Source organism: Pholcus phalangioides, unplaced genomic scaffold (assembly GCF_987345545.1).
Source record: "Pholcus phalangioides strain wild (caught in Gottingen) unplaced genomic scaffold, Ppha-v1.0 ptg000010l_1, whole genome shotgun sequence".
Taxonomy (NCBI): domain Eukaryota; kingdom Metazoa; phylum Arthropoda; class Arachnida; order Araneae; family Pholcidae; genus Pholcus; species Pholcus phalangioides.
The window spans coordinates 26,123,135-26,137,026 of NW_028301603.1; the positions used below are offsets into that span (position 1 = coordinate 26,123,135).

At 35.2% G+C, this 13,892-nt stretch overlaps 1 protein-coding gene across 1 annotated transcript in view; it reads right to left on the reverse strand.

The window, feature by feature from the left end:
* mael (germ-plasm component protein maelstrom) overlaps positions 1-13,892 on the reverse strand; it is a 110,138-nt gene that overhangs the window by 5,622 nt on the left and 90,624 nt on the right. The window contains exon 12 of the mRNA XM_089237941.1: positions 7,392-7,475. Coding sequence (XP_089094067.1) covers positions 7,392-7,475 — 84 coding nt within the window. The remainder of the gene's footprint in view (positions 1-7,391; positions 7,476-13,892) is intronic.

The following is a 13,892-nucleotide window of genomic DNA, read 5'->3' on the forward strand; positions in this document are numbered from 1 at the left end:
GGGGCCGATAGTTTAAGTATAGTGGAATAAAACACGCTTTTCTCTCTCGTAGAGAAACGTTTCGTGGCTAGCAGGAACAAAATTTTTTTGGCGTCCTTTCCGAAATTCCGGACATACTGAAGCAAAATTCGCTATTTGGCGCAGAAAAATGCGAAAATACGCTATTGGAGCAGGATGGCGCAAGATATTAGTTTTGGCGCAGTGCGGCGCAATTGGCGCAGAGTTCCCACCCCTGTATAATGTTAATATAGTATCCATTTTTAAACGCTTTATGAGTTGTATATTTGAATGAAAAGTCCTTTATTCAATTAGGCCTACAAACTTTTATATTTATCAATAAAAATAATTTAGAGGTTTAAAATTAAAATTCTCCCTTTTATCAGATCAGTGCAACATGGTGTAATAAAACCTTTGTTGTTTGTTATGGCAGCCATTAGGCTGTTCCAAAGTTGAGTGGATAAATCCAAAAATATATATAATTCTTTTTGAAGTGCTGAATTTGCATGCAAACTAAAAAGCATTTGCACACAATCACATTTTTCTACGAATTTTGGATATTTAACGCATTCTTTCTCTACATTACTAAATTAAAAGTATTTTGAAGTATTACACTGAAATAAGTTTTTACGCATATCGTTTTAAGAAAAAAACACAAGTTACTAAATTTTGCCACAGTTCTCCTTGCTGTTTAAAATTTAATCTTCCACCCAAGAGGGTGAATTCAAGATCAATAAGACATGAAAACAAATGATAGGGAAAAAAATGGCCTCTTCACATCCCAATTTTATGACTTGGAAATAAGGAATCAAGTCTGCATTTTGTAAAAAGACCCAATAATTATAATTCACAATTTTGAATTTTTCAACATAAAAGTCTAGAACATATAAAATATAATTTTATGGTTTATTTATCTAAGCTACTCATTACCTGTGTTCAATTTGCTAAGTGGAATAGAGCTGCTTATTCAAAATATGTATCATAGGGCATCAGGGTTAGGTTTTTGACTCCAGAAACTAACACGGTATTAAAACCATCAAAATCTTACTGTCAATGATGTCAAATAGTTTGTTAACTTGATAGATATGTTAATTAACAAAACACTTACTTTTATTTAGATTAAAGGGTTTTATATTCAGAATGATAATCACTGAGGAAAAATATATATTTTGATATTTTAAATTTTCTGATCTGCCCAAAATTTTACTCCATATAAAAATTCTCATGAAGAATCTGTTGATGGACTAATTAAACTCATTTATTTTCACCTAAAAATTTCTTAGATCAGGGTGTATAAATTCACAGAGTTTTAAAGAATATTTTCAACCAAAGCAGAGCTGACAAAACTTGATACCCAAAGCATTTGTTTTGCACGTTTGAATACAGCTTCAATTGGAAAACCATTGCATTATAAATGCTAGTAAATGTACCATATCATAGTGCAAAAGTAAGAATAAACCAAGTTTGACATATACAAGCTAGCATTGCCAAATTAAATGACATTTTAGTCCTACAATTTAGTATTTTGATAGCTAGATATATTTCGATGCTATGCGCAATAAGAGTATCGTTTCAAGTATCAGTGGTTATCTATATAATTTAATAACAGAAATCAACATCACATACATGATGTAATAAACTTTTTAAACACTTATCTGTTGCAAAAAGAGTACAGCAGACAGTTTATATCAATGCAAACATATATAAGTAGTTGAAGAAATTTTGGAAGGTCAAGAATCATCTTGAATCAAAGAATGTCAAATCGTTCCATAGTTTTCCCTTCAATGTTCATGTCCAAATTTTATAAGAAAAAAAAACATATATATTGTCCAAAATAATTCTGTCGAGAGTAGAAAATTATTTTAGAATCATATTTTAAATATTTATTCTTTGTATAACAGTCACTTTAAACATTACATGCAATTAACGTGTGCATTTCCAAAGGGAATTTTTATATCAAAAAGCAATATTTGAGGTTTTTGACTGAGGGTTTTTGACGTGACAGTTTAAACCGTCAAAAACTGTCATGTGTCAAAAACCTGCCAACCCTTGTTTATTTTTCATCTCCCTCTATCAATCACTATATTCGGAGCGCTTGAAAAATTCTCCTTTCAAATGCTGACAGCTGCATATTTGCTTGTCAGTTATTATATTACTTATGTATGAAACTCTTGAGTATTTCTCTGGGTTTTTATATATATTCAGTTTTGTCTCATGTGTACTGAATAACGTTTAAATTGAATGTTTTTCTTTTTTTAAAAATACTTTTTAAAAATCATTAACTTTGTCTATGTTTGAGAAGATTTTTATAATATGTACTTAGAAAAGTCTTTTCTAAGACTTTTAGGTCAACCTTTAGGGTCTGTGAGGAACCTCAAGATATTAAAATATTTTCCTAGATTTTGGTATAACTTCTTAAAACCTTGAAAGGCATCTTTTGGATACTAAGGCAACATCAATTTCCAAAAAAAGTGAAAAAACACCCTTTTTCGCTCCACCCTAATGCATATGCCCTTTACAATGGTCTGTCACTTCTTTAACTCTGTTAGTATATGTATAATAGAGCTGCCTTTGTAATAGTTTATTGAAGAAAACTCTAGTAAGATATAAAAAGGGATGGGAACCGACAATGTTGTAGCTGATGCATTAAGTTACACCGAAGTAGACTGAATTTCATCACCAGATTTAGATTTCACAGAATTTTCTAAACTTCAATCAACTGATTCTGAAATACAAACTTACTTAAAAGTGAATACTTCTCTAAAATTATAACTGATACCATTTCCTCTAGCTAATACAAATATTTATTGCAACATGTTGACGGATATACCTGGACCATTCGTGCTTGAATCTAAAAGCAAATTTGTTTTTCGACATTTTCATAACCTTTCCCATCCAGGGGCTTTACAAAATCATATTATAAATTACTTAAATAATTGTAATTTGCATCACCACCACCACTGCTTAAATCTTGAGTATTTTTTGATTGGTTTCCTGAAGATTTGAAAGAAAAAAACCATAATTTTTCAAGTTTTTTTTTTTCTCATATCTAAAATTAAAGCAGATAATGAATCAAATCTAGCTCTTTAAAAGTTGCCAAAAAGAAAACCAAAATACTGGACACTAGTGTTTCTCAAACCACGTGTCGCAGCTCTCAAAGGCATCACCAACCTTTGTCAAGGGCTTTGCGGCTAGCTGTCGACATTGCTGATGGCTTGTTTAGTGCATTGAAAGGGTATTTTTTTAGACTATTCTGGGCAGGGATGCAACTGGGGGGGGGGAAGAGACTTGACGGCTCTAATTAGGAGGTCTGGTGTCCCAAGCACCAGACGAGAGGGAGCACAAATATTTCCCCTTTAGCCTCTCCTTCAACATTAAAAGGAGTGACAAAATGTGTGCTTGCTCCGTCTAACTAAGTATTGAGTAGCGGCCTTGATATATATCTCTGTAACAATCAGTCAATTAGTCAATCATCAAAGTTTAAGGCTTTTGAGTTGATGATATGCAATGAAAAACTATTACAGCGATGCATTTTTGTAATTCATACTAATTACATAGATTTAATGTATAGAAATAATTTTCCCAACCATTTGGAGTTTGGGTTAAAATGAAAATGTCGAGTAATTGATGTTTTTTTCACTCATAAATGTCCTGTCTTCTTTTTTGCTTCTGTTCTCGTCTGTGAGGGACTTTGGTCATTTGAACCACATGAAAAGAGCTCAAGAAAGGCAGTGACATTGAACTGCATTTTTAGTCCTTCCAGTTATTCTTTTGTTTAATGTTGAATGAAAAGTGTAAGAGAAATTTTCCCACGAGTGACCATCATTGTATGTGGGCGAGTTCACCGAAAATTTCAAGATTCTGCATCACAGTAACACATAATGGCTCTCAATGTCCAATCAGTGCTGGTGATGTAATATCACATGACAAGCAAACATTTGGCATGTTCCAGAAAAAAAAGCTACATGGGTCAATTGCTAAAAACTAACCATCCTTTTACTTCATGTTTTTGCTCAAGTTGGAATTTTTCACTCGTCGCAACCATGATTGCAGTTTTTGTGCTGAAATCTCAATAATTTAATCTTCATATTTACTATAGCTGGTGTTAGTTTGGTGCACTGAAACTGCGGGAAGGGGGGGGGGGAGAGAGAGAAATTCTCTCTTTTTCGCTTCCTTTGACCTCTCATTCTATATTTCGGGTGAGAACGGTATATGCCAAAATTCACTGAACAGGGTGATCAAGTACAGCGAGTAGTAATGGTTTCCTTTGTTCTTTTACATGGGGAACAAAAGAAAAGAAAGAACAAAGGAAATTATATTAAATAATTTCAATATCGAAGTATTATGATATTAATATTATTTATTTATCATTAAAGACCATTTCACGAAACATTTTTTTACTATGTTCTTATTCTTTTGACAGCTTCTTGTGTTTCGTGAATTATAATGGGAATACTTAAACAAAAAATCAGTGAAACATTGTATTAGTTGTCATGATTAAAAAACCGTGGGTATTTGTGAAATACTAATTACATAGCAGTGGGATATGATAGCCAGGTCGATAAGATATTCTCAAACTGTGCCACAAGATACTCAGAGATGACGTGTGTTCGAAACCCTCGTCTTCGCCAGTGTCTTTTCTGCTTTGAGAACTACTACAAAAACAGTACCATGATGATCAAACAGCAGACTGCTATTGAGGAAAGTCTGCACACCAAATGTTTGGAGTACAAATTTCTCCGTGAAAAAAAAAAAAAAGCTGTTCGGAATCGGTTGTGAACTGTATAAGTCACGGTGTAATTAGTCCTACTGTGTAGAAAATGAAGGTGGAAAAGAAAAAAAATTATTGAATGAGCATGTTTTTCTTGTTATTCTGAAGCTATGTGTAGAACTAGGATGACCAAAAAAAAAAAGGACGTTTCCATTGATTCTCGAGTCTGTTAGCCTATGTGAGCTCATGTTAAAACAAGGAACTCATGATTTAAAAATTTTAAAGTGAATTTTTTTGGCAGGCTTGACAAAATTAACATTTTTACTAAAACGATGAAATAGCAAAATATTATGAAAAATAATTCTGTCCCTTAAAATGTGGGTCATATGGTCACACTATGTGTAACACAAATATATATTTTTATCTACTACAAGTTTTGATTCTTATTCAACATAGCAAATACAGACTTTTGTGATATCCCGTATATTCAAGAAATATTAAAAATTTGTTAAGGGTTCTGCGGAATAGCCTCGTAATCATCAAGGGTTCAACACAAGCTTTCACATTGGAAAACCCTGTCATAGACAGATGCAGTCGATGGCCTGAAGTTGTCCCAATCCCCAACATCAATGCCTATACAGTATGCCAAGGCTGGATTAGCAGATTTGGTTGCCCTTCTACTATCGCTACAGACCAAGGATGACAATTTGAGTCAAATCTATTCAAGGAACTGATTTTCTTGGCACAAATCAAATTTGCTCTACAGCTTTCTAACCAAGATCCAATGGACTGATTGAGAGATTCCACCGTCATTAGAAATCGGCAATCAAAGTTCACAAGAACCAAAAGTGGACTGATATACTACCCATTATGCTCTTAGGTATCAGAACAGCAATAAAACCACACATTGGAACTTGTGTACAGTATTTCATTATGTCTTCCAGTTGGTAAGTCCTTACTGACTCATCCATGCCATTACCAACATATTCTCTGAATTTTGTAACAGAACTCAAAGAAAAGATCCGTACATTAAAGCGTGTGCCTACATCAGCACATGGTCAAACAGCGATGTACGTACACCCATCTATGAAAGATTGTGCACACAATTTTGCGAGTAGATATTGTGTGTCCTCTACTATTGAAGCCTTACACAGGACCACACAAAGTGATAACTAGAGATAACAAGACAGTGATTATCAAACTTTTGAACTGAGCAGTCAATGTGTCAATTGTTCGTGTAAAACCTGCATTTGTGGAAAAGAAAAATTAAGATACAACAGAACATTCTGAACCTGTAACACAACAGAACAGTCTGAACAATTGGTTATAGGGTTATAAAACGTTCAACATGAATATCGACAAAAAATTCATTCTCCTCAAAGATATGTTGCCACATTTGTAACAATAACTATAAATAATCAATCTGAATAAATTTGTTTACTATGCATACATAATTTTTCTACTCTATCATTAATTTCTTATATGCAATTATTAGTATATTTTTTATAATACAGTATAACCTGTCTTCAACAGAATTGCAAGGGACCAGGATTTTTCTCCGTTGAACACAGATTTCCGCTTAATAATGGTTCAATTGACATAATGTGTAAAATTATATAGCAAACTCATAGGTAATTGAAATAAGATATAAAAATAAATTAAATAATTTAAAAATAGGAGCAAAAATTAATACAGATAAAATAAATAAATTATATATTATAAATAAATATATATATATAAAATAATTAAACATAAATAAATAATATCTTCAATTACGGTGTTAACATCTGTCATGTCAGATTCCGTTTGTACATTATCATCTATGTTTATGCAATCCTCGACATCAGGGCAGTAACTGGTAATTTTGTGAGGGAAAGAGCAACTTGATTTTGTAGCACTTCCAATGTAAAATTTGATGATTTCATGTGTTTTTGTCCCCACCTAAAATTTGCCACCCCCCTATTTTGCCAACAGAGCAGTTGCCCTCTTTGTCTCTAAGTAATTCTGGCCCTGCTCAGCCTTGCGTTAACGGAATGCATACAATTTTGTAAGTCTTGCATATCATTTGGAAATTCAACCCTTACACTGATTTATGTCAAAATAGCCTTCATAAAAATTGGAAAAAATAGTTAATCAAGTTACCTAATGCAAACCTTCACTTGAAAAAGAATCATTAAAACCCATTGAAAAAACAGGTACACATATATGTGCCTCTGGAGCAAATAGGTTAAAAATGAAATTTAATTGAAAACTATGTTTTTATATTCTATTGCTCACCTACTCATATCTTCATATGAGCATTTAAAAAAAACTTAAGAAAATCAAGATTTTATGGAGAATATCATTTTGACCAGTATTTCTCCTAGGTAGAATAAAATGTAAAAAAATTTCATCACTGACTAGGTTTATTTCATAATGTTATTGAAAGCTACTTTCTCATAATCTGTCCTAATTTTTATCTCTGCTTTTACTGCCATAAAATTCTAGAAATCTGCTTTAGTGCTTTACAATTTTTTCAAGCAAACTCTAAAATTTCTGTTTCACTCTAAAATTTATTGTGCATATTCAAGCAAATTGTACCTGTATTAAAAAAAAAGTATATAATATTATAAAAAATATTATAATATAAAAAAAGTAATATTTAAAACTGTTCTAGAAACTATTAGCAAGCAAGTCTGCTCACCACTACTGATGGAAGTTTTGTTCTTAAGCTGACAAAAAGTATTAGAAGAAATATGAGGCTGCCTGAGAGAGCTGTCGCAATCATCTGAAAGAAAAAAAAAAAACACTGAGAAGATATATCAGAAATTTCAATGCACTAAAATACAGGTGACCAATCCTTTTCCAATTCACTATATGGCACTTACTTTAGAGCAGTGATTCCCTAACTTTTTGAATCACAACCCCCCCCCCCCCCCGACTAAAAATTTAATGGTCCCTTAAATGTGTGTATATATTGTGACCATACATTCTGGTTTTCCGGGACATTACTGAAAATGTGCTGTCTCAAAAAAAGCATTTTTTGGAACACCTCTTTCTCTTGGTTCTAATTTGTGTATTCTGTGAAGAATTACATCAATTTTTCTTTTTTTAATATTTAGTTGGCAGTGCTGCTTCATTATGAAATGGGAAGTGTAGTTGAAGTGTATGTTCATTGATTTTAATGTATAGTACATGTAATGCAGTTTGGTTGGCAGGTTGCGTGATTTGTATAAAATGAAGGATTCAGGATGATTAATAATTTCTTAAAATAGTAACTTATTTACAACACGAAACATAACATGACGAAACAAAAATCTACGGGAGCGCCATGCTACTCGCTTGATGGTTCGGTCGCCAATCCTGATTTTCCCGCATGACAATAAGATGGCGTCGGCTTTACAAGTGTCGCCATCAGTGAGATAAAATACAAATCGAATCTCACCACGAGTTTCACCCCAGTGAAGGAACATGGTGAGAGAACGACAAATGTGATACAAAAATTAATCATAAGATGCAGAATGATTGATGTGCAAGACATAATACAATGATGCAGAATAAAATGATGCAGGAAATCATGTGCAATAAGTATATACTTAAAAATATACGATGCAAAATGTACAATTAAATTCAGAAAATTCCATAAGGTGTAAAAAACATATATCGGATGCACAATGTAAATGAGATGCATGAAATACAAGATGAAAAAAAATCAGTGTAATGTAGAATTATATGATGCAAAAAAATATCCAGAAACTTTGTAACCCAAAAATTCAATTGATGATACACCAAATACACATTTAGAGGGCTTGATGCTGAGGCCATATATTTGCAGACATTCGAATAACAACCGAAGATGTTCGTTGTACTCTTCTGGTGATTTTGATGTCGTCAACAAAGGAATATACAAATGGAAGTCCACGAGTGACCTCGTCAATAAACCTTTGGAATGTGGCTGCGGCGTTGCAAAGGCCAAATTGCATTCGAGCGCTCTCGAATAACCCAAATGGTGTGATAATAGCACTTTTATGGACATCTTCAGGATGTATAGGGATCTGATGATAGGCCCTGATGAGATCTATGTGAGAAAAGATTTTACTATCATGCAATTCAGATGTAAAATCCAGAACATTTGGAACACTGTACCGGTCCTTCACAGTTTGTGCATTTAAAGCTCGGTAATCACCAACTGGACGCCATTCGTCACTATCCTTTTTTGGGACCAAGTGCAGAGATGATGCGTAGCAGCTGTTAGATGGTCGTAAATGGCCAAGGTCAAGCATCTGCTGAAATTCTTGCTTCACAATTTTCAATCGATCAGGAGCTAGACGTCTTGGTTTGGCATGCACAGGTGGACCAACCGTCTCGATATGATGCACGACAGAGTGTTTCACAGGTTGTCCTGGTTATGGTGGCTTGATGATGTCAGGAAACTGGCTGAGAAGGCTGTGATAGATGATGTCCCCTTCAATGATTTTGATTGAGCGAACTTCAGCAATGTGAAGATCACAGTCAGCATTGAGTTTTGTTGTCCTATCCAGTAAACATCATCATCGGAGATACGGAACAAGATCAAAGTTGAACAGAAAATGTGTCCCAATGATGGATGTGGCCAGTAAGAAAGTCCAATGCCAGTGGCCATTTGCCAATAGGAAAGTCCAAGTGAAATTACGACAGAGATTAAGTCTAATGTCACTCTTTTGACCATAAACACTAATGGATGAAGCATTAGCAGCAGAGAGCTTCATAGTGGTGTCGCAGCGTCATTGTGATGGTGATGATGGAAGGATGGAAACATCGGATCCAGTGTCAATCAGGAATCGAATTTTGGAATTTGTCCATGGCAAAAATGCGACGAGATGCCTGTGGCAAGGACCATGTCGCAATTATTCCTCGCCCGACTCGTTTTTTTTAAACTTGCACTGCGACACACACTTTTTGGAGTTGTTGCGATACCAGCAGAAGTTTTCCAATCGTGGATGCGGACTGCGCGCACGTGAAGTACACTGACGAGAGTCGCTACACGAACGAAGGACGGTTTTCAACTTGCGGCGTAACTGAGCCACTTCGTCCCGAAGTTGCACGACGGAATCCGACTGTTGCGGTTTCTCAACTGTGTCCACATGCTGAGGGTTCCTGGCAAGTTGAGCAGCTTTCTCGAGAACGAGTGGAGTGACAGCAGCGAGAATGGACTGAGTTTATGCTGGCAGGTAATAGAGAAAAAGCTCCATCAGCAATTCGGAGACGGCATGTGTTTCTGCTCGTCGTCGCAATTCGCGGAGAATGTCGGATGGTGTCCGATCTTCCAATGACCTACATGTTAAAAGCTTTCGAAGTTGAGTGGACGACAATTCGCTCGACCATTTAATCAGTTCCGATTTCAGCCTTTCATACGGATCCGTGGTCGGTGGATTAACGAGAATGTCCCGGACAAGAGCAACACTTTCCGGAGGCAGATTCGCGACAACATAGTTGTACTTTGTGACAGATTCGGTTATCGGTTTCAGAACAGGACAATTCCATTTTTACAGGATATAAAATATATTTTATTTTATTATAATTCAGCTGTTTCTAAAATTTCAATATTTTTAAATGTTAAATTTTTTTATTGCAATGGTAATTGTCCATGTGTTTCAATAAGGCCGCTCACACACGGAGCGATTCCTTGGGGGGAGCGAGAGCTACAATTCTTTTTCCTTCTGAACTAAAATGAGTTGGAGACCGCCAATCGCGCGATTGCTTGGCAATTTTTACACATGGTGATTGGTGTTTTGAGCGACGTGAAAAAAAAGTATGATTCTAATCGAATCACCCAAATCGTCAGGAAAAAATGGAGGCCTTCAATCTGAAATTTGGTTTGGTTGAGAGGTATCCAGAATTATACGACTACACGAGGCCCAATTACTCCAGGAAGGATGCTGCTAAGAAAGCCTGGAGTGAAATAGGCAAAAAAGTAAATTTGTCAGGTATGTGGCATTTTTTTACATATAATACTTATTGATCGCAGTGTAGCTATTTTTTCATTGTTTACATATATGAACGTGATGAAAACTGGACACATCTTCATGGCATTCAGTCAGCATGGGATGAATTTTTATTTTTTGGCTTAACAAAGTAGGGTTTGTTTTTGATGGTGGTCCACATGAGAAATTAAAATTTTAAAATGTGGTTTTTTACTTTAATGATTTAATAAATAAATTAGGTGGGCATAACAATTTCCTCGTTACATTTTCTAAAAATGTTTTTAGAAATGCCAGCCCTTTTATTATATTATGTTTAAAAATAAATGCAGTAGGTCCTCGATAAGTGACTACCCTGATAACTCAATATTTGTGATGACATTCTCATAGTTGGCACAAAACTAAATTCAATGGGGAGAAACCTCTATATATATACTCAACATAAGATGTTTAAACCCTGTTTAAGTCAACTAAAATTTATGCTGTATTATTACCATTAATTTTTCGAATTACCCATGCATTGGTTTCATTGTGTTTACACACAGTGGCATCGGAGCTGGGAGTGCTGTGGGTATTCTATCACCCACGATAATATGTGGCCAGGGTCCAAGCGCCAACAGAATTTATTCAAAAATTAAAATTTCATATGTAAAGCTCAAGACGAGCACCCACAGGTTTGAAACACTTCTGATGCCACTGTTTGCATGGATATTCTTCACACCTGGGAATAGGGTCACTTCTCACTGTATTGAACCTGAAAAATAAACCTGTGGACTACAAGTCACAAATACATAGGTAGTCTAATTTTTTCTTTTTTTGAATACAACTATTGCAGGGGTGGGAAGTGACTAAGTCCATTTCGGAGCAGCTTTGGAGCAGCAAAATTCAGGATTTGGAGCAGTTTTGGAGCAGAAAATTCGGGATTTGGAGCAGCAAAATATGAGATTCGGAGCAGATATTTATAAATTGGAACAGTGAAATTAACAAGAATATTTTCGTTAACCCTCAACCCTTTTCAAAATAAACTGCACTGTATTTTGTTATCAAACATCTTTTCGTCAGCTTGATTTTTGTGTTGTAGGCTTTTGACACCTTGTTTGAAAGAGCGGCTATCATGAAATTTTTTGCACCCGTCTATTTAAGATGATTTTTGCTTACTGTAGGCACTATTTGCTGCCTTGAACAGCAGCACTTCAAATGAGCTAAAAAATTTTTTATAAGTTTTTAATTTTTTTATACTTGGAAAGAAATAGTTGCAAAATGGGAGAGAATTTCGGAACAATCAACTCGATGTTTGGTGATTCAGCACTCATTATCTGGCGAGATTGACGATTTAACACTCGCTATTTGGCGAGATTGACGATTTAACGCTCGTTATTCGGCAAAGTTTCTAAACTAACATCCGTAATTCGGCGGACATGCGCTTTTTACTCCCGGAATGAAAATTTTTTTCACGAAACATCGGGATTCAACACAATGACAATCGACTACAGTAATTTCTGCTGCTTCCAGTGACGACTTTTTTTTTTAAACGGAAACACTCGAATTTGCACTTTAAAGCTGAAAGGCATTGCAAGCCATCTTCAGTTCCACGATCACGGACAATATCGGGGTTTCGCGATGGAAAGCCCGATCAGGGGCCGATAGTTTAAGTATAGTGGAATAAAACGCGCTCTTCTCTCTCGTAAAGAAACGTTTCGTGGCTAGCAGGAACAAAATTTTTTTGGCGTCCTTTCCGAAATTCCGGGCATACTGAAGCAAAATTCGCTATTTGGCGCAGAAAAATGCGAAAATACACTATTGGAGCAGGATGGCGCAAGATATTAGTTTTGGCGCAGTGCGGCGCAATTGGCGCAGAGTTCCCACCCCTGCTATTGCTACACGCCATGTTTTTTCACTCCAATTTGAGATTATTTGGAAACTTATTTTGCAAAAAAATATATAATTTTGTTTATTTGATGAGATAGAACTGTACACATACATCAATGATAGTGAGGATGAGATCAAACAAAAAACCCAGCTAACTTAACATCTGCTTTGGGTCAACATGTTAGTGGACACTCCAGAGTTATGGAAATTCCACTATTTACTGACATATGAAGGCCAAATTACTTTAAAAAAATTTCAACACTGTGGCAGATAACTAAAATTGAGGAAAAAAACAATGCTTTTTAGAGATCAAACAAGTGTTTCTGTAGTGCTTATTGATTACAAATTGATTACTTATTTGATTACAAACAAGGTGCAGGAATGCTCAAATCTTAACAGTGGCTTGATAATATGCATGAGACAAGGTTGTCACCATTGCTTATAATGGTTGTGAAAAATGAGATGCTCAAGGTAATTAACACTGCATACAGTAGAATCTCACTATAACAGACTTCGTTTATAACCGACAGAGCTAAAAAGTTGGATAATTTTTATCTGACGAGTATAAAACCTGTTCTAAGTATCTAAAAAGTATTAACTCGTTTTAACAGGCATTTCCAAGCAGGCGATTAAACATTGACCATTGCTTTTCATAAACATGAATGTGCTTCATGACTTGTACCGCTCGCCAGCTAGAAAAATTAAGATTCATACACGTATTCATCTTTTTCAACTTCAGCCTATGTTGAAGGCTGTTTTTTATTTGATACATAATAAACACTGTTTACAGCTAATTACTATACTTTCAATTGATGCACGCCCTGTAGCATTACAACCCTATAAGAATTATGTTATAAACCAGCAAAGTAGGAGAGGAATGCTCCCATCAATTCCAGCGTCAGTGGGGGAGAAAACTAACCTAATTTATATGCGTATAAATAAATTGACATCACATGCCCCCCAGACACTTTCAGTACTATTTCTGCCTAATTTTAGTGCAGAGTTCCCACCACTGGTAGTAGCATCATTTTCTAGCAGGAATGACAGTTAGAACTTAGCTAACTTCTTTATTTGAATTTTATTGTCAATTTTTCGACAGCACAACAATCTTCTTTTCCCGTTTTTCTCAACATATCAGAAGCGGGTTTGGCCACTGTAGTCTAACCAATCAGGTACCGTTATCTCTTAGCTGCGCTGGTCAATGGCAGAGCTGTTCTCATCCGCTACAGGGTGGCCCTGAAATCCCTATAAAGAAATCTTCCCCCACCGACACGCCTTGTTTTCCCTCCCCCTTTTTTCAGGGGCTTTCTTTCAGCATCAAGTAAACCTGATAGATATGTTAAATAACAAAAAAAAACACTTACTTTCAAATAGAT